Source organism: Ascaphus truei, unplaced genomic scaffold, assembly GCF_040206685.1.
Source record: "Ascaphus truei isolate aAscTru1 unplaced genomic scaffold, aAscTru1.hap1 HAP1_SCAFFOLD_388, whole genome shotgun sequence".
NCBI classification, from domain to species: domain Eukaryota; kingdom Metazoa; phylum Chordata; class Amphibia; order Anura; family Ascaphidae; genus Ascaphus; species Ascaphus truei.
Genome location: NW_027456718.1, coordinates 5,555 through 32,605, shown reverse-complemented (window position 1 = coordinate 32,605; position 27,051 = coordinate 5,555). Strand labels below are relative to the sequence as shown.

The window sequence follows — 27,051 nt, the reverse complement described above, 5'->3', positions numbered from 1 at the left end:
CTCTGCCCGCCTCTCATCGGCAGCAGCGGACCCTTGCCGTGGCGTTATCCCAGGCAGAGTTGTCAGACCGGGCAATGAACTGTGAGTAAATTAGAGTCGGGCACACAGGGAGACGGCGGGGTCGTGCGGGGTGGGTCGGTGGGGGGTGGGGATTCTGGACAATGAGTCCCGAATGTAGATCGGTGGAATGGGGCCAAGGGGCACACAGAGAAGGAGATACTAAAGGGATATTCAAATATAGGGGTGTGAGTTAACTGCCATTCACCTTAGGTAGAGGTCATTGTCCTGGAACAGGATTGCTAATTTCTGTCCCCCCATTGCAGCTCTGCCTGCTGCCCTTTATATTTCAGCTGCATGTTTTCCCTGCTCTGAAAACTGACAGTGCCTGTGTAATCGATACATTATTGTTACACATTCCCTTCTTACACTGCCAGTAGCTGGTTGCCTTGCCAACCTCTTTAATCCCCCCGGCTAAGTGGACTTTCCCACACACTCCTCTCTGTATTCACAGGTAGCTTAGTCCTGTCACTATTCCTGTGTGACAAAGATTACTCACTCCTTTTCCAACCTAAGCAGGCTGAGTGAGTACCTCTCATGCTATCTACCCCCTGGCAAGGCCATTCCGTCTTTACCTTCCTTTGATACCAAGCACTCCACATTGAGAAGCACTCTCTCACCACTCCACATAGAGAAGCACTCTCTCACCACTCCACATAGAGAAGCACTCTCTCACCACTCCACATAGAGAAGCACTCTCTCACCACTCCACATAGAGAAGCACTCTCTCACCACTCCACATAGAGAAGCACTCTCTCACCACTCAACATAGAGAATCACTCTCTCACCACTCCACAACATCTACAAATACTCTTTATTTGCTGTGACTTTCCCAATAAAGTTAAGAAAATACATAAGGACTTGCTGTGCTTTCGAAGAGGGATGTGTTAAGCTATCTGGCCTCATTCACATCCTACACGTGACCCTGGTTCCAGAATAGTCATGGAATAGCGAGGAGGAAGACAACTACAGATGGAGAAACATAAAAGGGGGGAGCATACCTTTGGGGTAATAAAGATTGGTTAAATGTTTCTGCTTGTTTTTGGAAGCTTTGTAAGATGTTTTACGATGAATGTTATGTCATATAACTATGTTGATGTGATAGGTATTTCGGTTGTTGCTACTATGGGTCTGGATGTCCCGTTGGTGGGAACACCTTGGCTGTTTCTGTGCGTCCCTTACGAGGTGTCCTGAAAGAGTCACGGGCACTGGATCAAGTCCCTTGGGATTCTGGAGGCTGGATTCAGGCGGCCTACAGGGCACCCCTTTTGGGTGTACCAACCTCCAGTCCCATCCCCATGGCGAGAGGGTCGGTCCCGTCATGGACGAGATTGGATTCTCCTATCTATCCCCCACCCACCTACTCCTTTCCTTCCCCACCCTCCTCGGGGAGGGGTCCGCTCTCGGATTCAGTTGCAGGACTGGGTCTTGGATACCCGTACATATTCTAATGATAGCAAAAATGACTGATAGCTTGGAGGGGATGGGAGATGAAATCTGCTATGGCAGTGGGCAGTAATGGGAGTAATTGTACTGCCCCACAATGTAAAGGGCCTTAATAACCCAGGGAAGAGGCAGGTTGCGTTGCCAGAATATCGTAGAAGGCGGGCAGATGTGGTAATGCTGCAGGAAACCCACTTTAGCACAAAAAGTCAGCCCAAATTTATGGATAAATATTTCAGACAATTTTACGTATCTTCATCTAACCAAAAGAACAAGGGAGTTGCAATACTTCTAAATAACACATTTCCTTTTAAAGTAGATCAGATAAAGAAGGCTAGAGAAGGAAGATACTTAAACTGATAGGAACAATGAAAGACTTGTCGAGATTGCACAAGAAAAGGGCCGACCCAATCATCTTGCAACAAATAAAAGATGTAAAAATTGAATTAAATCTACTGCTGACCTCCCAGGCGGATAATTCTCTGAGTTGGTCAAAAAGACAATTTTTGGAAAAGGCAAACAGGCCAGATACCCTGCTAGCGAATAAACTGTGAAATAGGCGTCCAAATTACAATATTCAGGCGTTAAGGCTGAAATCTGGAACTACTACGGCCAACTCCAAAAAGATAGTAGAGGAATTTAAAAACTTCTATGAAGAATTATACAACAGAGAAAAAGTGGCACATAATAATAACAACAGATCACGAGCTATGAAGGAATTCCTGACAAGCTCAGATCTATCGGGTCTGAGTGAGGAAGAGAGGGAGGTGCTGGGTGGGGGGGGGGGCTTTACCATTGAGGAATTAACACAAGTAATTGAGGACTTAAAGCATCTAAAGCCCCTGGCCCGGACGGGTTCTGGAACTTGTATTACAGAAAATATATAAAACTACTGGCCCCTTATCTCCTTAGGATGTTTAATGCGGTGCTAGCGGGGGCCTCTTTCCCGGAACACATGCTCCCGGTGTCTATATCACTAATATTCAAACAAGGAAAAGATCCCCCAGACTGTATGAGTTACAGGCCAATATCCCTTATAAACACAGACATCAAAATGTACTATAAACTAATCGCCAACAGATTAAGTCGTATCCTGCCCAGACTAATACACCCAGATCGAGTCGGATTTATTAGAGATAGACAAGCGGCTGACAACACACAACGAATTATTGATCTGCTAGAAATAGCTAATACAATAAAAATACAGGTTATGTTGTTGAGTCTGGATGCAGAAAAGGCGTTTGACAGGATAGACTGGGCATATCTAAGAGAGAAGCTTGGGGCATTTGGTTTCGGGAAAAAGCTGACAAATGCGATCATGTCACTGTACTCGAACCCTGTCGCTAGAGTTATTCATAAGGGCTTTAACTCTGATCCCCTCCGGATCAAAAGCGACACGAGACAGGGATCCCCCCTCTCGCCGCTGTTATTCGCCCTGTGCATGGAGCCTTTAGCGACTCAGATCCGTAATTGCCCAGACATCCCTGGAATTGACACTAGAAATCAAATGCATAAGGTCGCCCTATACACGGATGATGTCCTCGTGGTGCTGTCTAACCCGCTCACTTCTCTCCCAAACTTATTCAGCCTGTTAGGGAAATGTAACAAAATATCGGGGTTTAAAATTAATCAATCTAAATCAGAGGCACTAAATATACATTTACCAAAACCAACAGAGAAACTAATCGAGATTAATTTCAATGTTAACTGGCAACGCAATGCATAAAGTATTTAGGTATCCATATCACCAAAAATTACGGGTCCATTTACAAGGCAAATTTCCCAAAACTCACACAGTCGCTAAGAGAGGATCTCAGAAAATGTTCATCCCACAACATCTCGTGGATTGGAAGGATTTATAGTGTCAAAATGAATCTCCTCCCGTGGATACTATATCTGTTTCAGACTCTACCAGTGTCACTGAGACTGGAACATATAGACTCTCTGCAATCTGAGATATACAAATTCATATGGGGGGGTAAAAAGCACGAATTAGGAAACAGATCCTTTTGAAGCAAACGTCAGAAGGGGGGCTGGCGGTACCTTGTCGTATGGGACTCCATTATTAGGAAGGTAGATAGGGCAATCTGTTGCCATGACCGCATGAACCGAACAGTTTGTTGTCTCCCGGGTGCTCGGATTCGGCACATTGCGGATCGGGTAGACAGATTGTTGGGGGGTGCTGGGATTGACCCGGCGGTCTTGGTACACGTTGGCACCAATCACAAAGTTAGAGAAAGATGGAGGGTCCTAAAAAATGATTACAGGGATCTAGGCCAAAAGCTTAAGGCAAGGACCTCCAAGGTAGTATTTTCGGAAATACTACCAGTGCCATGCGCTACCACAGGGAGACAGTCAGAGATCAGGTATATTTATATCAATGTATTGCACTTTTTTTTTCGGCAACAGGATTGGTGCCGCAGGCCAGTGGACACCCCCGGACACCCATGGGGACCACCCAAGGACACCAAGACACTTGTGGGGACCACCTAAGGACCCCTGGAAACCCGTTGGGCCCCCGACACCCGCGGGGATCACCCGAGGATCCCCAGACACCGCAGGGACCACATGAGGACTCCGGATACCCGTGGGGCCCCTGAACACCCGCAGGGACAACGTCGAGGCACCAGGATACTGTGGGGACCACTGGTGGACTCCCGGACACCCGTGGGGCCCCAGGACACCTGCAGGGACAACCCAAGGACCCCCAGACACCCACAAGAACAATCCCAAGGACCACCGGACACCAGTGAGACCCCTGGACACCCACGGGCACCATCTGCAGGCCCCCGGCCACCTGCGGGGACCAACCGAGGACCACCAGACACCTGTGGGGACAACCTGAGGACCACCAGACACCTGTGGGGACAACCCGAGGACCTCCAAACACCTGTGGGGTCCCAAAGTTCCCACTGGGACCACGCAGAGGCCCCCGCCTGCCTCAGGATTGATGCCAGTACTGAAAAAAAAAGCTTACATGTCTCAATCTCTTTTCCGCCAGCCTTTAGCTAGTGAAAATATAACGATAAACTTATCACAGCTTTGTGAATAGCTGTTACTGGCAAAAAATGGCGATTTTGTCTTTTTTTTTGCCTATCGGACGACTTATTTGTCTCTGACTGTTTAGGGGCGAAAAAAAGCAATTGTAGCGTGATCCTGCACTATCACTACTTTGTGAATGGCAGAGCAGGCAGTATCGCGCTATAAAGGTATTTATCACCCACTAAACCACTTATCACTGTTTAGTGAATAGGCCCCAATGTGTTTGAGCAGGAGCGAGAAATCTTGAAAAAAATGCCTTCCCCGTACGATTAGGCCAACTCATCGAGGCTTCCTTAATAGCTACCTAGCAAAATTTTGGTAGAACAGCTCAAAATCCTTGATGAGTTGGTTATTGAAGCTACTACAATAGGCCCCAATAACTTTATCTCTGATTTCTCCATTTTCCCCTTTCCTCTCTCTGACCATCATCTCATCTCATTTTATCTCTCACTTCTCCTCCATCTACCTCTCGTATCTGCAGAGACCTGCTCCCTATTAACCTACAAGCTTTTGATATCACTTTGCGCTCCTCCCTCCCCTCTCTGAGCTCTGCTCCAGACCCTGACAACCTGGTCAGGAACTACAACTCTGCACTATCCTTCTCCCTTGATCTACATGCCCCGCTTTCTCTCTGACATTCTCGCCCTTCTAACCCTGGCTAAATTGCCACACACGCATGCTGTATTCCTGCACTTGTTCACTCTCGCAGACTTCCTTCACTACAAATGTATGTTATCCTGTTTCAACTGTGCCCTCTCCAAGGCTCAACAAACCTACTTTTCTTCACTAATCAACATGCCCATGTCTAACCCATGCCGACTCTTCTCTGTCTTTGACCCTCTACTCAGACCATCCTCTGCTGCCCGTTTTTCTTCCTCCATCTCTTTGCTGACTATTTCAAGGAAAAGATGGAATCCATACGTCACGACATCCGCTCTGTATCCTCCTCCCATCCTACACCTTTTCCTAACTCAACTCCTGCTATACTCAACTCTTTTTCCACTGTCACTGAGGAGGATATATCGGTGCTGATCTCCTCTTCTCCCTCTACAGGTTGACCCCATTCCCTCCCATTTCATTAAACATCTAGCTCTTACTCTAATCCCTAACCTCACACACATTTTTAATTCCCCCCTCTACTCTGATACCTTTCCCTCCTCTTCAAACATTGAACAGTTATACCATTCCTCAAAAACAGCAAGCTTGACCCTACCTGTATTTCTAACTATTGCCCTTTCTACTTCCTGCCCTTTTCCACTAAATTCCTTGAACGCCTTGCATTGTTTCGCTTGCTACATTTTCTCACCCCCTATTCTCTCCTGACCCTCTACAATCTGGGTTCCACACTGCTCACACCACTGAAACAGCCCTCACTAAAATAACTAATGACCACCCTACTGCCAAAGACAAAGGTCATTATACTCTGCTCATATTACTCAACATCTCTGCAGCATTTGATACTGTGGACCACCCTCTTATCGGTCACATTCTCCATATTCTTGGTATTCGTAACAAAGCTCTTTCCTGGATCTCCTCTTACCTCTCCCATTGTACTTTCAGTGTCTCTTTTTCTAATACCTCCTCCTCCTCTATGGATCTCTCTGTTGGGGTACCCAGGGCTCTGTCCTGGGACCTCTTCTCTTTTCTCTGTACACACTCTGTCTAGGTGACCTAATTACATCTCTTGGGTTCAAATAATCACCTCTATGCTGAAAACACAAATTTACTTTTCAACCCCTGACCTTACACCTGCTGTTCAGACGAAATTTTCTGAATGTCTCTCCGCTATATCATCCTGGATAGCCCTCTGTCGACTTAAACTTAACATGTCAAAATTGGAGCTCCTCCTATTTCCTCTCAAACCTGGCCCTACTACCTCCTTCCACATTACTGTTGGAAGCACTATCATACACTAAGTAGCACAAGTAAGCTGCCTAGGGGTCACACTCAACTCCTCTCTCACATTCTCCTTTTCCATTCAAAAGGTTGTTTTTTCCTCTGCAATATTACAAAGATACGCTTTTTCCTCTGTTGCTCAACTGCTAAAACTCTGACACAGGCCCTCATTCTCTCCAGCTAAACGACTGTACCTCCTGCTGTCTGACCTTCCTGCCTCTCACCTGTCTCCCTACAATCTATCTTAAATACTGCTGCCAGAATCACTCTACTCTTTCCTAAATCTGTCTCATGGTCTGTCCTGCTGAAATCCCTCTCCTGCTGAAATCAAATCAAATCAAATCAGCTTTATTGGCACGACGAAAGAACATTTCAGTATTGCCAAAGCATGAATAATAGGGGGTGGGGGACAATAATTACACGAATACTAGGGGGTAGGGTATAATGATTGCACAGTATATGGGTAACAGTTTCACACAGGGATGTGGGGGTTAGTGGACGTCTATCAGCTTGTGGCAGGTGCTGATATAGTGTGCAGCCAGTTCTGCTGTGGTTTCATCTTCTCCCAAGAGGATCACTATTTTTTGGTTCTCCTCTATATTATTAAAGTTCTGGATAAGAGCAGTTAGTTTCTCTAGGTGGGCACTCCTGACTTCAGAGTATTGTGTGCAACGCAACAGGAAGTATGTTTCATCTTCTACCTCTCCTAGCTCACATCTTTGGCATAGTCTCATCTCCCGGGGCTTCCAGTTCTGTCTGTGTCTGCCTGTTTCTATTTCTAGGCTGTGGACACTTATTCTGTACTGTCCCAGGGTCTGTCTCTGTTTTAGGTCTTTTACCTTCAGTAGGTAGGGTGCCAGAGTGTATTCTCTCTGTATGCTGTGGTAGATTTCCAGCTTCTTTGAGCGCTGGATATCATTTTCCCACAAAGTCACATACTGCTTCTTCATTTCGTTGGCGATTTGAGTTGATTTGTTTTTTCAGCAGGTTGTTGATCTGTGTGGGGTTTTGTCCTTGGAGTGAGAGGACAAGTTGTTTGATGGCACAGGGTTTAGTGAGGAGGTCCTGGCTTTGCATTGCTCTGTAGCAGTAAGACTGTGGGTGGCTGTTTAGGTGAGCCCAGAATGTCAGTGCTCTCTTCTGTACAGTGAGCAGTAGATGAAAGCGGCCCAGCTCCATCCGGCATGCATTGTTTGATGTACTCCTGTGTACTTGGAGAAGGTGTTTGCAAAATTCCAGATGCAGTATTTCTGTTGGGCTGGTATCCCATTTTGTGGAGTCCCTCTCCTGCTGAAATCCATCTCCTGGTTTTCCATCAAATCCTGTATCAATCACTCAATTCTCCTCCTCACTTTTAAAGCTTTACACTCTTCTGCCCCTCCTTACATCTCAGCCCTAATTTCTCGCTATACACCATCCCGACTTGCGTTCTGCTCAAGGATGTCTTCTCTCTACCCCCTTTGTATCTAAGCCCTCTTCCACCTAAAATCTTTCTCACTGACTGCCTCACACCTCTGGAATGCCCTTCACCTCAATACCCGACAGCACCCTCTGTCTCCACCTTAAAACACACAGGAAGCATATGAGTAGCACCTCATACATAAAGCTTGTCCCCTTGCAGACGCACTTACCAGAATGCCCTCCTACTGTCTCTGTACGCTCTCCCTACTTACCAATTAGATTGTAAGCTCTTCGGAGCAGGGACTCCAGTAGTAGGGAGGCATACATTATGTCAAACTTTTTTTGACAGGTGCCACGACCCCTTTTGCATTAAGCCACGCCCCTTTAGCCATAACCCCGCCCACATGTCCCACCCCTTCCGTATCCGGCCCGCCCCCAGCGCCATTTTTTTGAGGTTGACGCCCCCTTCGCCAAGAACTCGCGGTTGACGCCCCCTACGCCAAAAAACCATGATTGACGCCCCCTGCGCCAATTTTAATTTTTTTATTATGATGTGTATTTTTTTTTCTTTTTTTGTGATTGGTGCATACTGTTGACGTAGATAGGAGGAGGCGTGTACATACGCGGGGCATGTCCATGTTTATAGGCGTTTGGGACATACCCGAACATGTTTTTTTTTCATATGGGCAGTGCGCATGTCAGAAAATTTCAAAAGACGTTGAATAGAGGGCATTTTTTTTTAATTCAGACAGAATACGGCTTTAAGAGGATAAATCCCTCAAGTGTCAGGGTGGCCGAGTGGTTTAAGGCGTTGGACTTAAGATCCAATGTACGTATGTCCTCGTGGGTTTGAATCCCTCCTCTGACATAATCGTTTTATATCATTTTTATTTGTATATAGTCTGTACATGTGTTAGCCTCAACAGGGCTACATAAAATAAAAAGCACAAGTGTATAATAGTCAAAAATGTTTATTTTATTTTTAAAAGATACAACATTTTCAAGCATGAATTAATTACAAGGCGTATTTACAAGTAAAAAAAAAGTAAATAAGGTATTTCAAAAGTCGATGAAAAGAGGGCATATCATTTTTTAAATTCAGACAGAATACTGCTTTAAGAGGATAAACTCTTTTTATATATTTTTTATTTGTATATAGTCTGTACTTGTGTTAGCCGCAACAGGGCTACATAAAAAAAAGCACAAGTGTATAATAGTCAAAAATATTTATTTATTTTTAAAAGATACAATAGTTTCAAGCAGGAATTAAATACAAGGCTTATTTACAAGTAAAAAAAAGTAAATAAGGCATTTCAAAAGACTATGAAAAGCGGTCATAGCAGATGAAACAACAGACTCATTGGCAGAGGGGGGGCACAATGGCAGGACAGACAAACACATGCGGTGTTAATTGAGAACAGATGTGTCGTGTGTTGATATATAATTATTCCGGCACTGTGAATAATTACTGATTGATAGGCTTATCAAGAGAAACAAAACATTAAGCATGATTATTTTCACAGTTTGGCTAGCCTGAGTGATACCTAATGTGAGGTTCAATAGGTTATCAGTAACGCTTTAAACAGATGCGGAAAGGACCATAGAAACATGTCAGCTCATTTCATTAATAGATTAAAGTCCGGCCATCTTGAGGCGCTATGGTAGTACTACATTACACAATACCATGTATATAGATGCTTGAATGGCACAACAACACAATATATTCACCAGGCTTTTCAGTTTGTGGGGCCTGTGGTTTCTTGTTCTGGCTTTGCATTTCAGCGGCGATTTTTGGGCTTCTAACGTTTTGGTGCCGGTGCATTTTTGAATCTGTGAACAATGTCCTCAGTATTAAAAAGTTTTATAATAGACAACAGCATTTAAAAATAAAAAATAGATACATAATTATTGTGGCTGCAGAACAAACCAAGGCTGGTACGGAAAACGGTGTACGCACTGTCAAGCGTTCGACCAAACAACACTGCCCTGAACCATCCATAATGACAAATCAAAAACGGGGTATGTATGACAATGTATCGCGGTTATATTTAAAACTAACACTATAGACATTTTTTTAATTTATTTAAAATTTATAGATTACGGCTGTAATTATATATCTAAGTTGGCTAAGAGAGTGTTTCTATTCGTTTTATTACACTTTTTTATATCCTACAATAGGGACATGCAGATACAATAATTATGTATCTATTTTTTATTTTTAAGTGCCGTTTTTCTCTTCTTTCTGTCTTTTGCGTCCGCTCTGTTTGTTTTGGCACCGATATGTGCAAGGCTGAAACGCTACGCGTTGTATGCGTTTGTCTTTAGAATTGCTTTACTTATGTACCTGTGTCCGGAGCATGTTGGCGTTGTACCGCCCATTTTATTCAACACTGCGGCTGAAAGCGTTATTTCGCTCCGTCGTTTTCACGTGCTGATTTACAATGTCAACGCCTCCATCTTACAGGTAATGTAATTTAATGCATTGTTGATGTCGCAGTAATCTTCCCCGCTTTCGGCGCTATAAAATTCCATAGGCGCGTTTTCTGAAATAGTCGCTGCTGTTTGTATTTCCACATGCATACTTTTTTCTATGCACGTGTGTGTCATATGCCTTTGAAAGTGGCCCGTTTCTGCTTTAGCGCGTTCTACGGCATTGGTCTGAATAAATGACATGACGAATTAAAGCGATAAAAAAAAATATATATATATATGTATATATAAATAAAAGCACCTTTTTTTCTTGTCAAATGAATCAAAAGATGTCGTTTAAGTTCCGTCGCGAGGTTTTTTTCTTCTTTCTGACGTTGCGACTGCTCTTTTTGTTTTGATAACGGGCTGTGCTGGGTGGGAATGCAACGCTGCGCTTGCGTTTGCCTTTAGCACTGATTCTACTGATGTACACGAGACCGGACCCATCTTGTGCTGCACCGCCCATTTTATTCGTCACCGCGGTTGAAACACGCCCTACAACGTCTCTAGCGATATTTAGTGCTGCAGTTTTTACATGAGGTTTTACAATATCAAAGCAGCGTCTGAATAACGGCACCGCCCGCCTAAACAGACTGCGTAAAATGCCTGCTAATCCACGACCGTACATATAAGGGCTCCCATGAAAACCCTGTAAGCCATTTCCTGCTTGTGCCCTATAATACATACTGTAAACCTGTGGCTCGCCATAATTTTTAACGGCCACCATGTTGCCGGCCCTTTCAATACAAAGAGCCTTTGCGCGGCCGAAAGTGTAGTTTTACAATGGACTTCCCGTACTTGAATGAGACGTTCTTATTTTGGTCGTTCTTTATCTCGATTGTAATGCAATCGATGTGATATTTACTGACGGGGATGTAATCAGGTTTTATGTAGCGCTGCGTAATGATATCATTATTATTGCCGGTGATTTCAACGGTACGAAGTAGTGGGACAAAACTGTGACCTATGCGTTGATGCATAATGATGTCGGTATAAACAAATATTGTATAAAAGCCATTTTTTATATCTGCACATATTTTAGCCCTTTTTTCAATTTTATCGATATTATTAGAATCCAGGCCTAGAATGTTCATCATACGTTCTGAGGCTGTAAAGCGTTGTGTGCCCACAACAGATACTGTTCTTTCAAAGTCATCATATTTCAATTTCACTTTGCTGCTGACCATCGCATTATTAATAGACCTAACCAATTCATTAATATCACTATAATACCCTGCTTTTACCGTGAAGTTTGATTTAATGGCGTTTAGCGGTGCTACATGTATTGTGCTGTCTGTCGCAGCGTTCCACATCTGCGGACTTAGTTGGGTTACAGATACGTTACCGTCCACTGTTTCAAATGTATTCCAAGTATGTGGATACTGTATTTCTGTTAAAGCAACCTCCCATTCACTTTTTAAAATAATGGGCTTGGCTAGTTTTGTCGTATAATTAGAAATGTCATTTTGGGGGAACGTTTCGTATGACGCATTACTAGGCAGCGTTACATAAAATGCAATATCCTCCATGACGGCGTATTTCTACAAACGAGTTAGTTGTGCTTTTTCTATCCAGCTGTTGAATTATGTAGGGTATCCCCACCATTTAACGTAGTAGACGATTTTACGCCTTACGCTTTTTTGTTTTAATATCTTCTCAATTCTGTAAACGCGATTTAAATTCTTTGGTATTTTTTGTACCTCTTCAGCGTAGAATGAGCCTTCTATGGCCTCACCAGCGCTATCTGTAAGCTTATACAGAGGTTTCACGCTTTTCATGCGTACATCATCAATAATACATATTTCATCTGTAAAACACTGTTCATAACCCTTTGTAAAAACGCCTTTATACTTTGATATCCGAACGTGATCTCTAATTTTTAAAAGTGGCTTAAGTTTCTTAGAACTCACATGTGGCCCATAAATAGTCTTCCAAACGGTGAGAGAATTCGCTTGCGTTACATCCTTTGGAGCACACTTAATGGTGCGATGTGGCGTGTGGTTATAGCTGCATATTAAGTCTGATAACACATCGTTGTACCGGTACGTATTATGAGCTGTGAAAAAGCGCCACATTTTCGTTTTTAATGTCCTATTAAAGCGTTCAATAACTGCGGCCTTAACTGAGTTGCCAGAAATGAAACTGTTAATGCCATATTTTTTGAGCAGTAAATTAACATTCTTATTCAAGAATTCTTTACCTCTGTCAGTTTGTAACTTTTGAGGCACACGGCCTCTAAGAAAATTTCCTGCAACGCAGTAGCGACGCTTAACCCGGTTTTATTTCGCAACAATTTCGCCCCGGCCTTTTTGACAAAATATCAATAACCGTCAGTATATAGCGGGCGCCGTCATTAAACTTGGCAAAATCAATCATTGATACGAGATCAGCCTGTCATTGCAAATCCACATTAGAAACTAAAATCATATTCCTTTTGAATTTTTTTCGCGCTGGTTTGTATAACGAATAGACATCTTGATCTGAAAGATAATTTTTGACCGTTGCATTTGAAATACCGTATTTTTGTGCTGCATTATTTAAACTCTGTATGCTGCCAAAGGAACCCGGCGTTTTCGGCGTGTAATATATTTTTCGTAATTGTGCATCCGTTTTTTTTATCTTGTATGTCTGTGCATTCTTTAATAGTGTTTCATAAATCAATATAATGTTTCTATGGTCCTTTCCGCATCTGTTTAAAGCGTTACTGATAACCTGTTGAACCTCACATTAGGTATCACTCAGGCTAGCCAAACTGTGAAAATAATCATGCTTAATGTTTTGTTTCTCCTGATAAGCCTATCAATCAGTAATTATTCACAGTGCAGGAATAATTATATATCAACACACCACACATCTGTTCTCAATTAAAACCGCATGTGGTTGTCTGTCCTGCCATTGTGCCCCCCCTCTGCCAATGAGTCTGTTGTTTCATCTGCTATGACTGCTTTTCATAGTCTTTTGAATTACCTTATTTACTTTTTTTTTACTTGTAAATAAGCCTTGTATTTAATTCCTGCTTGAAACTGTTGTATCTTTTAAAAATAAATAAATATTTTTGACTATTATACACTTATGCTTTTTATTTTTATGTAGCCCTGTTGCAGCTAACACAAGTACAGACTATATACAAATAAAAAATATATGAAAAGAGTTTATCCTCTTAAAGCAGTATTCTGTCTGAATTTAAAAAATGCTATGCTCTCTTTTCATCGTCTTTTGAAATAGCTTATTTACTTTTTTTTTTTACTTGTAAATACGCCTTGTAATTAATTCCTGCTTGAAAATGTTGTATCTTTTAAAAATAAAATAAACATTTTGACTATTTTATCACTTAAATGCTATGCCCTCTTTTCATCGTCTTTTGAAATACCTTATTTTTTTTTACTTGTAAATACGCCTTGTAATTAATTCATGGTTGAAAATGTTGTATCTTTTAAAAATAAAATATTTTTTTTTGACTATTATACACTTGTGCTTTTTCTTTTTATGTAGCCCTGTTGCGGCTAACACATGTACAGACAATATACAAATAAAAAATATATAAAATGATTATGTCAGAGGAGGGATTCAAACCCACGAGGACATACGTACATTGGATCTTAAGTCCAACGCCTTAAACCACTCGGCCACCCTGACACTTGAGGGGTTTATCCTCTTAAAACCTTATTCTGTCTGCATTAAAAAAAAAAATGCCCTCTATTCAACGTCTTTTGAAATTTTCTGACATGCGCACTGCGTTATTCCAGAATAAACATGTCCAGACTTGCCCATATGAAAAAAAAACATGTTCGGGCATGTCCCAAACGCCTATAAACATGGACATGCCCCGCATATGTACACGCCTCCTCCTATCTACGTCAACAGTATGCACCAATCACAAAAAAGAATAAAAAATACACATCATAATAAAAAAATTAAAATTGGCGCAGGGGGCGTCAACCACATTTTTTTGGCGTAGGAGGCGTCAACCGCGAGTTTTTGGCAAAGGGGGCGTCAACCTCAAAAAATTGGTGCAGTGGGCGGGGCCGGATACGGAAGGGGCGGGACCAGATACGGAAGGGGCGGGACATGTGGGCGGGGTTATGGCCAAAGGGGGTGGGGCTTAAGGCAAAAGGGGCCGTGGCACCTATCAAAAAAAGTTTGACATAATGTATGCCTCCCTACTACTGACTCCTTTTCCTAAATGCCACTTATATGTCTGAAAGCACTTATTCCATTGATGTACTATTTGTATTATTTATTATTTATATGATTGTCACGTGTATTACTACTGTGAAGCGCTATGTACATTAATGGCGCTATATAAATAAAGACATACATACATACATACATACATACATACATACATAGATACATACATACATACATACTGTACATACATACATACATACATACATGTGCTCTAACAACAACATTGGATTGGAATAACTGAATAAACCCACATTGGATTTTATTCTTTATTTGATCATAATGTAGAATAACACAGAGGAAAACATTAATAATTAGGTAGGATTTTTTTTTTTTTTTGAGCCATGTGCATGGAATTACAGTAGAAGTAATAAATAATCAGAAACAAACAATTAAATAGAATGTTAAATCCCTGAGTTTCAAAACATAATGCAGATTTCTATCAGCAGCTACTGTAAGTGTGAAATATTTCAATGATGAATGTTGACTCTCTAACTGGAATTTACTTTCACCTGTTATTAATTTGTTAAGAGGACAATGACAGTTGTGTAACGCTGTTATTAATTTGTTAAGAGGACAATGACAGATTGTATAACGCTGTTATTAATTTGTTAAGAGGACAATAACAGATTGTGTAACGCTGTGGAGTTGGAAATAAACAGAATAAACAAAAATATCAGAGTTTGCTCCCTAAATTAATATGTTATATTACATACAGGTTCTGGACCAAGGAGGAGTGTGGAGAATTGGCAGGAGATACCATAGACCTTGCTCAAGGGGATTTAAAATCATCTTTAGATTAATGAATGGAAATATAGAGCTTACATCTTCCTGAGCATGGGAAGGCAGCGTCGGAGCATTAAACAAACACGGGGACGCTGAGTGAAGAGCATGAAAGGATATTCAGCAGAAACCGAGCCCAGGCCCTACTCCTCAGCGTTAACATGAGGTCTCACACACTGAATGGGACTGCAAGCTGCTGGAGATCTTGGAGCCTTATTCATTACGCTGTTATACTGACATTACAGTCCACAGCAGATTTGCTGCAATCGCGTTGCTATATTATTTATTGATTAGATATTGTACCAGGAAGTAATACATTGAGAGTTACCTCTCGTCTTCATGTATGTGCTGGGCACAGAGTTATGATGACAGTAACATGGTTACAAGTACATAGTTAAATTAAGTGAGCAGGGTTATACATTACATACAAGACATTGGTTGCACAGTAAGAGATAATATACAGTATGTTATGGGCGTATGTAACAGTTGCAGACAGAAATATCACAGCTAAAGCTTTGTGTTTTACACTAAAACGTGGATTTGAACCTTCCCCACTGGAAGAAAATTAACAAAGTATTAAAAACAAGTTTGATGATCAGAATAATATCTTGTTTTCTCTGTTTGAGAGATTGTTAGAATCCCAGACAAATAGAAGAAAGTTCTAAGTCCGGCTTCCCACGAGTTATCGGGTTTCTGCTCTCTCTCTGAGGGGTGACTGAAGCTTCCGCTCCTGTTTACAGGCCCTGATATGTTGAATATTTGTATCCAAAATATGTTGACTTGCGGAGCAGATCTTTGTTTCTGTAACACGGGAAGTACGGGGTGGAGCACTCGTTCGGGCCCTGTCCCAGCTCCTCGTTTTCAGGATATGTATCAGGAGTTCCATTATATTTGTGTATCCAGGCCTCATAGATCCTGCAACAGAAATGTTTTTAAGAATGTATATCAATATCCTTTTCCTGAAATCAACTGAAACCTGCAAGCTTTACTCTGACCTAATGTCCTCTCTCAATGTACAGTCTAACCCCCAATCTATTATCCTCTCTCTATTCTCCCACTCGGCCTGGATTCTGTATATTTTCATTAAGCCTCACCACTGTATGCTTTAGGCCTACACATTATCCTAAACTTCCCTCTCTGCATTTTCCTCCAACTCCCTATCTTCATAAAGGCGAAACTTAGAACTTTTCTTCCACTCGATGCAAACCTCAGTTCCTCACTCTACAATCTAACCTTCTGTCACTGGTCTACCTTTGTTCAATCTGTACTCTTCATCCATGCTAACTCTTCTAGCTTTCATTTGCCTTAACAATGACTCCCTCTATCCTCTCTTTCTTTCTTCTAATCGTTGTGTCTCCCTCCCTCCTAATCCTCATCGAACTCTGACACAACTAATACAGTCACCATGAGGCAATCAGTACATGCTGGAATTGAGGCCTGTAATTGGTTTACATTTAAGAGTTGACTTGTGTTGTAACGTACTTGTCAATGAAGCCGTGGTGGAGCACAAACACTGGGTCATTGCTGGAGATTGCCACTTGGGACATTGTGCCTCCGAGATATATATGAACCAGGTTGTGCATGTTCCTTTCTAAGGTCATGCCATCTGATGCCCTCAAGAACCCTAAAACACAGAGAAAACACATATGGAACATATATGGATACAGTACAAAAAGAGATTATATCATTTTCTCTTGTATCAATTTTCTGATTCAGTTATCTGAGTAAAGAAGTTATAACAAAGCCACAGACCTGAAGGATTTAAGTGATTAAAAGGAGAGGATAACTGCAGAAATATTAATACATCTCATTTTAATATTGAGATGACTGATCCCGTTAACTTGAACCCTAAACGTTCCTAAAACTGCTACCTACTGTATAACTCCTTATCTACCTGCTCCAGTAACTATTCTCTATAACTCCTTCCCTAACTGCTTCTAACGCTGATCCATAGTCCTTATAACTACGCTAACTGCTCCAGTAACTATTCTCTATAACTCCTTCCCTAACTGCTTCTAACGCTGATCCATAGTCCTTATAACTCCTCTAACTGCTCCAGTAACTATTCTCTATAACTCCTTCCGTAACTGCTTCTAACGCTGATCCATAGTCCTTATAACTCCTATAACTGTTCTAGTATCTATTCTCTATAACTCCTTCCCTAACTGCTTCTAACGCTGATCCATAGTCCATATAACTCCTATAACTGCTCCAGTAACTATTCTCTATAACTCCTTCCCTAACTGCTTCAAACGCTGATCCATAGTCCTTATAACTCCTATAACTGTTCTAGTATCTATTCTCTATAACTCCTTCCCTAACTGCTTCTAACACTGATCCATAGTCCATATAACTCCTATAACTGCTCCAGTAACTATTCTCTATAACTCCTTCCCTAACTGCTTCAAACGCTGATCCATAGTCCTTATAACTCCTCTAACTGCTCCAGTAACTATTCTCTATAACTCCTTCCCTAACTGCTTCTAACATTGATCCATAGTCCACCATATAACTCCTCTAACTGCTCCAGTAACTATTCTCTATAACTCCTTCCCTAACTGCTTCTAACACTGATCCATAGTCCACCATATAACTCCTCTAACTGCTCCAGTAACTATTCTCTATAACTCCTTCCCTAACTGCTTCTAACGCTGATCCATAGTCCATATAACTCCTCTAACTGCTCCAGTAACTATTCTCTATAAGTCCTTCCCTAACTGCTTCTAACGCTGTTCCATAGTCCACCATATAACTCCTCTAACTGCTCCAGTAACTATTCTTTATAACTCCTTCCCTAACTGCTTCTAACACTGATCCATGGTCCACCATATAACTCCTATAACTGTTCTAGTATCTATTCTCTATAACTCCTTCCCTAACTGCTTCTAACGCTGATCCATAGTCCATATAACTCCTCTAACTGCTCCAGTAACTATTCTCTATAACTCCTTCCCTAACTGCTTCTAACGCTGATCCATAGTCCTTATAACTCCTATAACTGTTCTAGTATCTATTCTCTATAACTCCTTCCCTAACTGCTTCTAACACTGATCCATAGTCCATATAACTCCTATAACTGCTCCAGTAACTATTCTCTATAACTCCTTCCCTAACTGCTTCAAACGCTGATCCATAGTCCTTATAACTCCTCTAACTGCTCCAGTAACTATTCTCTATTACTCCTTCCCTAACTGCTTCTAACATTGATCCATAGTCCACCATATAACTCCTCTAACTGCTCCAGTAACTATTCTCTATAACTCCTTCCCTAACTGCTTCTAACACTGATCCATAGTCCACCATATAACTCCTCTAACTGCTCCAGTAACTATTCTCTATAACTCCTTCCCTAACTGCTTCTAACGCTGATCCATAGTCCATATAACTCCTCTAACTGCTCCAGTAACTATTCTCTATAAGTCCTTCCCTAACTGCTTCTAACGCTGTTCCATAGTCCACCATATAACTCCTCTAACTGCTCCAGTAACTATTCTTTATAACTCCTTCCCTAACTGCTTCTAACACTGATCCATGGTCCACCATATAACTCCTCTAACTGCACCAGTATCTATTCTCTATAACTCCTTCCCTAACTGCTTCTAACACTGATCCATAGTCCATATAACTCCTCTAACTGCACCAGTATCTATTCTCTATAACTCCTTCCCTAACTGCTTCTAACGCTGATCCATAGTCCTTATAACTCCTCTAACTGCTCCAGTAACTATTCTCTATAACTCCTTCCCTAACTGCTTCTAACACTGATCCATAGTCCTTATAACTCCTCTAACTGCACCAGTATCTATTCTCTATAACTCCATCCCTAACTGCTTCTAACGCTGATCCATAGTCCTTATAACTCCTCTAACTGCTCCAGTAACTATTCTCTATAACTTCTTCCCTAACTGCTTCTAACGCTGATCCATAGTCCATATAACTCCTCTAACTGCTCCAGTAACTATTCTCTATAACTCCTTCCCTAACTGCTTCTAACGCTGATACATAGTCCTTATAACTCCTATAACTGCTCCAGTAACTATTCTCTATAACTCCTTCCCTAACTGCTTCTAACACTGATCCATAGTCCATATAACTCCTCTAACTGCTCCAGTATCTATTCTCTATAACTCCTTCCCTAACTGCTTCTAACGCTGATCCATAGTCCATATAACTCCTCTAACTGCTCCAGTAACTATACTCTATAACTCCTTCCCTAACTGCTTCTAACGCTGATCCATAGTCCATATAACTCCTCTAACTGCTCCAGTAACTATTCTCTATAACTCCTTCCCTAACTGCTTCTAACACTGATCCATAGTCCATATAACTCCTCTAACTGCTCCAGTAACTATTCTCTATAACTCCTTCCCTAACTGCTTCTAACACTGATCCATAGTCCATATAACTCCTCTACCTGCTCCAGTAACTATACTCTATAACTCCTTCCCTAACTGCTTCTAACACTGATCCATAGTCCATATAACTCCTCTAACTGCTCCAGTAACTATATTCTATAACTCCTTCCCTAACTGCTTCTAACGCTGATCCATAGTCCATATTACTCCTCTAACTGCTCCAGTAACTATTCTCTATAACTCCTTCCCTAACTGCTTCTAACGCTGATCCATAGTCCATATTACTCCTCTAACTGCTCCAGTAACTATACTCTATAACTCCTTCCCTAACTGCTTCTAACGCTGATCCATAGTCCATATAACTCCTCTAACTGCTCCAGTATCTATTCTCTATAACTCCTTCCCTAACTGCTTCTAACGCTGATCCATAGTCCACCATATAACTCCTCTAACTGCTCCAGTAACTATTCTCTATAACTCCTTCCCTAACTGCTTCTAACGCTGATCCATAGTCCATATAACTCCTCTAACTGCTCCAGTATCTATTCTCTATAACTCCTTCCCTAACTGCTTCTAACACTGATCCATAGTCCACCATATAACTCCTCTAACTGCTCCAGTATCTATTCTCTATAACTCCTTCCCTAACTGCTTCTAACGCTGATCCATAGTCCTTATAACTCCTCTAACTGCTCCAGTAACTATTCTCTATAACTCCTTCCCTAACTGCTTCTAACGCTGATCCATAGTCCTTATAACTCCTCTAACTGCTCCAGTAACTATTCTCTATAACTCCTTCCCTAACTGCTTCTAACGCTGATCCATAGTCCATATAACTCCTATAACTGCTACTGTAACTATTCTCTATAACTCCTTCCCTAACTGCTTCTAACGCTGATCCATAGTCCTTATAACTCCTCTAACTGCTCCAGTAACTATTCTCTATAACTCCTTCCCTAACTGCTCTAACGCTGATCCATAGTCTATATAACTCCTATAACTGCTCTAGTATCTATTCTCTATAACTCCTTCCCTAACTGCTTCTAACGCTGATCCATAGTCCATATAACTCCTCTAACTGCTCCAGTAACTATTCTCTATAACTCCTTCCCTAACTGCTTCTAACACTGATCCATAGTCCACCATATAACTCCTCTAACTGCTCCAGTAACTATTCTCTATAACTCCTTCCCTAACTGCTTCTAACGCTGATCCATAGTCCTTATAACTCCTCTAACTGCTCCAGTAACTATACTCTATAACTCCTTCCCTAACTGCTTCTAACACTGATCCATAGTCCACCATATAACTCCTCTAACTGCTCCAGTAACTATTCTCTATAACTCCTTCCCTAACTGCTTCTAACGCTGATCCATAGTCCATATAACTCCTCTAACTGCTCCAGTAACTATTCTCTATAAGTCCTTCCCTAACTGCTTCTAACGCTGATCCATAGTCCATATTACTCCTCTAACTGCTCCAGTAACTATACTCTATAACTCCTTCCCTAACTGCTTCTAACGCTGATCCATAGTCCATATAACTCCTCTAACTGCTCCAGTATCTATTCTCTATAACTCCTTCCCTAACTGCTTCTAACGCTGATCCATAGTCCACCATATAACTCCTCTAACTGCTCCAGTAACTATTCTCTATAACTCCTTCCCTAACTGCTTCTAACGCTGATCCATAGTCCATATAACTCCTCTAACTGCTCCAGTATCTATTCTCTATAACTCCTTCCCTAACTGCTTCTAACACTGATCCATAGTCCACCATATAACTCCTCTAACTGCTCCAGTATCTATTCTCTATAACTCCTTCCCTAACTGCTTCTAACGCTGATCCATAGTCCTTATAACTCCTCTAACTGCTCCAGTAACTATTCTCTATAACTCCTTCCCTAACTGCTTCTAACGCTGATCCATAGTCCTTATAACTCCTCTAACTGCTCCAGTAACTATTCTCTATAACTCCTTCCCTAACTGCTTCTAACGCTGATCCATAGTCCATATAACTCCTATAACTGCTACTGTAACTATTCTCTATAACTCCTTCCCTAACTGCTTCTAACGCTGATCCATAGTCCTTATAACTCCTCTAACTGCTCCAGTAACTATTCTCTATAACTCCTTCCCTAACTGCTCTAACGCTGATCCATAGTCTATATAACTCCTATAACTGCTCTAGTATCTATTCTCTATAACTCCTTCCCTAACTGCTTCTAACGCTGATCCATAGTCCATATAACTCCTCTAACTGCTCCAGTAACTATTCTCTATAACTCCTTCCCTAACTGCTTCTAACACTGATCCATAGTCCACCATATAACTCCTCTAACTGCTCCAGTAACTATTCTCTATAACTCCTTCCCTAACTGCTTCTAACGCTGATCCATAGTCCTTATAACTCCTCTAACTGCTCCAGTAACTATACTCTATAACTCCTTCCCTAACTGCTTCTAACACTGATCCATAGTCCACCATATAACTCCTCTAACTGCTCCAGTAACTATTCTCTATAACTCCTTCCCTAACTGCTTCTAACGCTGATCCATAGTCCATATAACTCCTCTAACTGCTCCAGTAACTATTCTCTATAAGTCCTTCCCTAACTGCTTCTAACGCTGATCCATAGTCCACCATATAACTCCTCTAACTGCTCCAGTAACTATTCTCTATAACTCCTTCCCTAACTGCTTCTAACGCTGACCCATAGTCCATATAACTCCTATAACTGCTCCAGTAACTATTCTCTATAACTCCTTCCCTAACTGCTTCTAACGCTGATCCATAGTCCTTATAACTCCTCTAACTGCTCCAGTAACTATTCTCTATAACTCCTTCCCTAACTGCTTCTAACACTGATCCATAGTCCACCATATAACTCCTCTAACTGCTCCAGTAACTATTCTCTATAACTCCTTCCCTAACTGCTTCTAACACTGATCCATAGTCCACCATATAACTCCTCTAACTGCTCCAGTAACTATTCTCTATAACTCCTTCCCTAACTGCTTCTAACGCTGATCCATAGTCCTTATAACTCCTCTAACTGCTCCAGTAACTATTCTCTATAACTCCTTCCCTAACTGCTTCTAACACTGATCCATAGTCCACCATATAACTCCTCTAACTGCACCAGTATCTATTCTCTATAACTCCTTCCCTAACTGCTTCTAACGCTGATCCATAGTCCATATAACTCCTCTAACTGCTCCAGTAACTATTCTCTATAAGTCCTTCCCTAACTGCTTCTAACGCTGTTCCATAGTCCACCATATAACTCCTCTAACTGCTCCAGTAACTATTCTTTATAACTCCTTCCCTAACTGCTTCTAACGCTGATCCATAGTCCATATAACTCCTCTAACTGCTCCAGTATCTATTCTCTATAACTCCTTCCCTAACTGCTTCGAACGCTGATCCATAGTCCACCATATAACTCCTCTAACTGCTCCAGTATCTATTCTCTATAACTCCTTCCCTAACTGCTTCTAACACTGATCCATAGTCCATATAACTCCTCTAACTGCTCCAGTAACTATTCTCTATAACTCCTTCCCTAACTGCTTCTAACGCTGATCCATAGTCCTTATAACTCCTCTAACTGCTCCAGTAACTATTCTCTATAACTCCTTCCCTAACTGCTTCTAACGCTGATCCATAGTCCATATAACTCCTATAACTGCTACTGTAACTATTCTCTATAACTCCTTCCCTAACTGCTTCTAACGCTGATCCATAGTCCTTATAACTCCTCTAACTGCTCCAGTAACTATTCTCTATAACTCCTTCCCTAACTGCTCTAACGCTGATCCATAGTCTATATAACTCCTATAACTGCTCTAGTATCTATTCTCTATAACTCCTTCCCTAACTGCTTCTAACGCTGATCCATAGTCCTTATAACTCCTCTAACTGCTCCAGTATCTATTCTCTATAACTCCTTCCCTAACTGCTTCTAACGCTGATCCATTGTCCATATAACTCCTCTAACTGCTCCAGTAACTATTCTCTATAACTCCTTCCCTAACTGCTTCTAACATTGATCCATAGTCCATATAACTCCTCTAACTGCTCCAGTATCTATTCTCTATAACTCCATCCCTAACTGCTTCTAACGCTGATCCATAGTCCTTATAACTCCTCTAACTGCTCCAGTAACTATTCTCTATAACTCCTTCCCTAACTGCTTCTAACGCTGATCCATAGTCCATATAACTCCTCTAACTGCTCCAGTAACTATACTCTATAACTCCTTCCCTAACTGCTTCTAACGCTGATCCATAGTCCATATAACTCCTCTAACTGCTCCAGTATCTATTCTCTATAACTCCTTCCCTAACTGCTTCTAACGCTGATCCATAGTCCACCATATAACTCCTCTAACTGCTCCAGTAACTATTCTCTATAACTCCTTCCCTAACTGCTTCTAACGCTGATCCATAGTCCATATAACTCCTCTAACTGCTCCAGTATCTATTCTCTATAACTCCATCCCTAACTGCTTCTAACGCTGATCCATATTCCTTATAACTCCTCTAACTGCTCCAGTAACTATTCTCTATAACTCCTTCCCTAACTGCTTCTAACACTGATCCATAGTCCACCATATAACTCCTCTAACTGCTCCAGTATCTATTCTCTATAACTCCATCCCTAACTGCTTCTAACGCTGATCCATATTCCTTATAACTCCTCTAACTGCTCCAGTAACTATTCTCTATAACTCCTTCCCTAACTGCTTCTAACGCTGATCCATAGTCCATATAACTCGTAATTGCTTTTCTCCCCTAACTGCTATTATAACAGTTCCTTATTACTTCTCCCTTAACTCTCCTATGACTCCTCCTATAATTACTCCTACAACATTTCACTATAATTTCTCCCATAACTGGTCTTATAAATAACTGCTCCCTGTAACTCCTCCCTTAATTTCTTCTATAACCACTCTGGATAACTTCTCCTCTAGCTGCTCCTAAAATTGCTTCGGTAACCACTCTCCACCTACTTCTGGACTGGAAGGGAAGAGGGTTCTGCTAAGTAATCTTTAATAATAACTCCAGATATCAGGGCAGTGAGACCCTTATGTAGAGAATATGGCTCTGTACCTTCTAGGGCGTTACGGAAGCTTTGTTTTGCTTCGTTGTTATATGGAGGTGTGTCGAAGTTTCCCCACTTGAGTGTGTCCTCCACATCTTTGAACGAGGGCAGTCTGTTGGACTGTGGGTTGGCGCCCGGTTTTCTCTGCAGTCTTTCCATCTGAAACTCCTCACTAGCAAATGGGCAGTAAGCGTCTGGGTAATTAAACCCACTGCAAATGCACTGAAGGGTAAAGAGATGATACAGAGATGGTAATTCCTCTACTGTCTTGTGCGCTTGTTATTGCATATTAGGAGATCTACAGTAGTTGTTATATGTGATTTTGTTCTTTCATAAATGTGTTGCTATTTTTCTATCACATTTTACTCAGTTCTGCAGCCAGATAATACATCACCCCATAGTGTTCTGGGTCCATAGAAATATAATACCTTAGCACAGAGGAATGTCATGGCAAATAAAGCAGGGAGTCCAGAAAAAAACTGTCTATGGGAGGCCGAGGGACCCAGTGCTCAAAAGTTTGTATTTAATATATTTCCACAAAAGGTGAATAGAGGTAGAGTGTGATATTACAAAGAAAAAAAGTGAAAATGAGAAAATAAACTAAATCAACTGGAGAGAGAAAGAGAAACAGCCCAGTTAGATAGAGGATAACAAGTTACATAGTTACATAGTTACATCGTTACATAGTTACATAGTAGATGAGGTTGAAAAAAGACATACATCCATCAAGTTCAACCTATGCTTAATGTAGACGAAAGATACTTTATCCTATATCTGTACTAACTTATTGATCCAGAGGAAGGCAAACAAAACACCCCAGAGTCACATCATCCAATGATATCTCATAAGGGGGAAAATAAATTCCTTCCTGACTCCAAGAATTGGCAATCGGATTAATCCCTGGATCAACATCCTTCCCACGTTTACTTATTGCATAAAGTTATAAACAAGATGTGACTCACCCTCCAGCCTGAGAAGTGGGAGTATGGGTTGAGGATCCCCTGAACATCATTATCTCCCACAAAATCGTTAGTGCAGATTGAGCAGTTCTTCTCTCCACGCCAATCGTAATATGGAAGAGCAAAGTCTTTATCCCCGGTCATTAGCTGAATTTCTCTCTCCAACGAGACAAGTCCCAGGCGATGCCAGCCAGGAAAAGCAGGGCCCTGATGGGCGTAGTTATGTGTGCTATCAAATGTGCTGTTTATCAGTATTGGCTTCATGGAGTAGTAATGGATCCAAGCGAACACATCATAGATTGAAGCATCCACAAAGCGATACGTGTCTCTGTGGTGTCTGTCTCCAGTGCTCAGGATAACAAAATCTTTGCTCTTTGTGGTCTTCGCCAGAGCCAAGTAACTGAAGAATCGCTTTTGCTCCAGAAAGGAAAGCTCCCGGATCTCTCTCCGAATCACAATCTTTTTCTGATCACATTTCTCTCCAAAGTAACCGTATTTGCAGCTGCCACAGTTGAAACCACTGTAGTTTTCGAAGCATTCGCACGTACTATCATAATAGTGTCGTGGCCAGCCCAGGCGGTCATCGTCATACTGGGGGACTTGTCCAGCTGCAAATGGTTGGAAAACGATCATATTCCGGCATCGACCCCTCCCGGCACGGGAACCACAGGGGCCGGCATTCTTCCAGGCCGGACAGCAGATCTTGGTCCGAAAAGCAGATTCTGTGGTGCAGGCTCTGGGGAACTGGCTGTACACTGCACTCAGGCAGAGGGTGAGGAAGATACAAAGGCAAAGCATGGCTTCCTACAGACAATCCTATGTGGAGAAAGAGAGAGAAAGAGTTACAAAGGACTCCCTCAGACCTCTCTTTCGCCAGGAAAGAGGAGAAATGTCTAATGCCAGTGGCAGAGAACAGGACACGGTGGGGAGCTGTACGGGAAACTCATTGTGCAGGCCCTAAATGGTGGTTTGGACTGAGTAAAAATATCCTGATTTATAACTGGCCAAAAATAGGCCCCGAACACTGTTTGCATGGGCTAATTTAATCTAATGTATGAGTGGGGCAGAGATATTTCTAATTTATTTAAAGAAGCAATCCAAGCCTGCAATGGTTTTCAAATGACATTTTTATATATATTGAATTGAAGAAGGGGACCTCCAGAGCTGAACCTCATTAAGTTACTCTCCAGGGACACCCTACTTCCGAACATACTCCAAATTAGGTGGCACTCATTTCTTGGCTACCGTGTGTGTGTATTGTTGGGTGTGGAGGGGGGTTGTGTGTATGTGTATTGTTGGGTGCAGGGAGGGGGGGGTTGTGTGTATGTGTATTGTTGGGTGCGGAGGGGGGGG

The 27,051-nt window shown here is 41.7% G+C and overlaps 1 protein-coding gene and 2 non-coding genes across 3 annotated transcripts; 1 reads left to right on the top strand and 2 right to left on the bottom strand.

Moving 5' to 3' along the window:
• Positions 1–8,623: 8,623 nt before the first annotated feature.
• Positions 8,624–8,707, top strand: TRNAL-UAA (transfer RNA leucine (anticodon UAA)). Its single transcript has one exon. It is a non-coding gene; the product is annotated as a tRNA-Leu (tRNA).
• Positions 8,708–13,860: 5,153 nt separating this feature from the next.
• On the bottom strand, positions 13,861–13,944 carry TRNAL-UAA (transfer RNA leucine (anticodon UAA)). The gene has a single exon. It is a non-coding gene; the product is annotated as a tRNA-Leu (tRNA).
• An 859-nt stretch (positions 13,945–14,803) lies between these two features.
• On the bottom strand, positions 14,804–26,535 carry LOC142483896 (tyrosinase-like). Its single transcript, XM_075583826.1, has 4 exons — positions 25,702–26,535; positions 24,748–24,961; positions 16,762–16,903; positions 14,804–16,194 (listed from the first exon to the last, which is right to left on the bottom strand). The coding sequence occupies exons 1-4, from the start codon at positions 26,494–26,496 to the stop codon at positions 16,014–16,016; spliced, it is 1,332 nt and encodes a 443-aa protein (XP_075439941.1). The 5' UTR covers positions 26,497–26,535; the 3' UTR covers positions 14,804–16,013.
• Positions 26,536–27,051: the final 516 nt, after the last annotated feature.

What these genes read in the sequence shown, in the direction of transcription:
- LOC142483896 (XM_075583826.1), bottom strand. Translation starts at nt 26,496, where the DNA reads ATGCTTTGCCTTTGTATCTTCCTCACCCTCTGCCTGAGTGCAGTGTAC. An exon ending in CTTCCGTAACGCCCTAGAAG is followed by an intron (nt 16,904 to 24,747) that starts GTACAGAGCCAT and finishes TCTGTGTTTTAG; the next exon opens with GGTTCTTGAGGGCATCAGAT. An exon ending in CACCACGGCTTCATTGACAA is followed by an intron (nt 16,195 to 16,761) that starts GTACGTTACAAC and finishes TTTCTGTTGCAG; the next exon opens with GATCTATGAGGCCTGGATAC.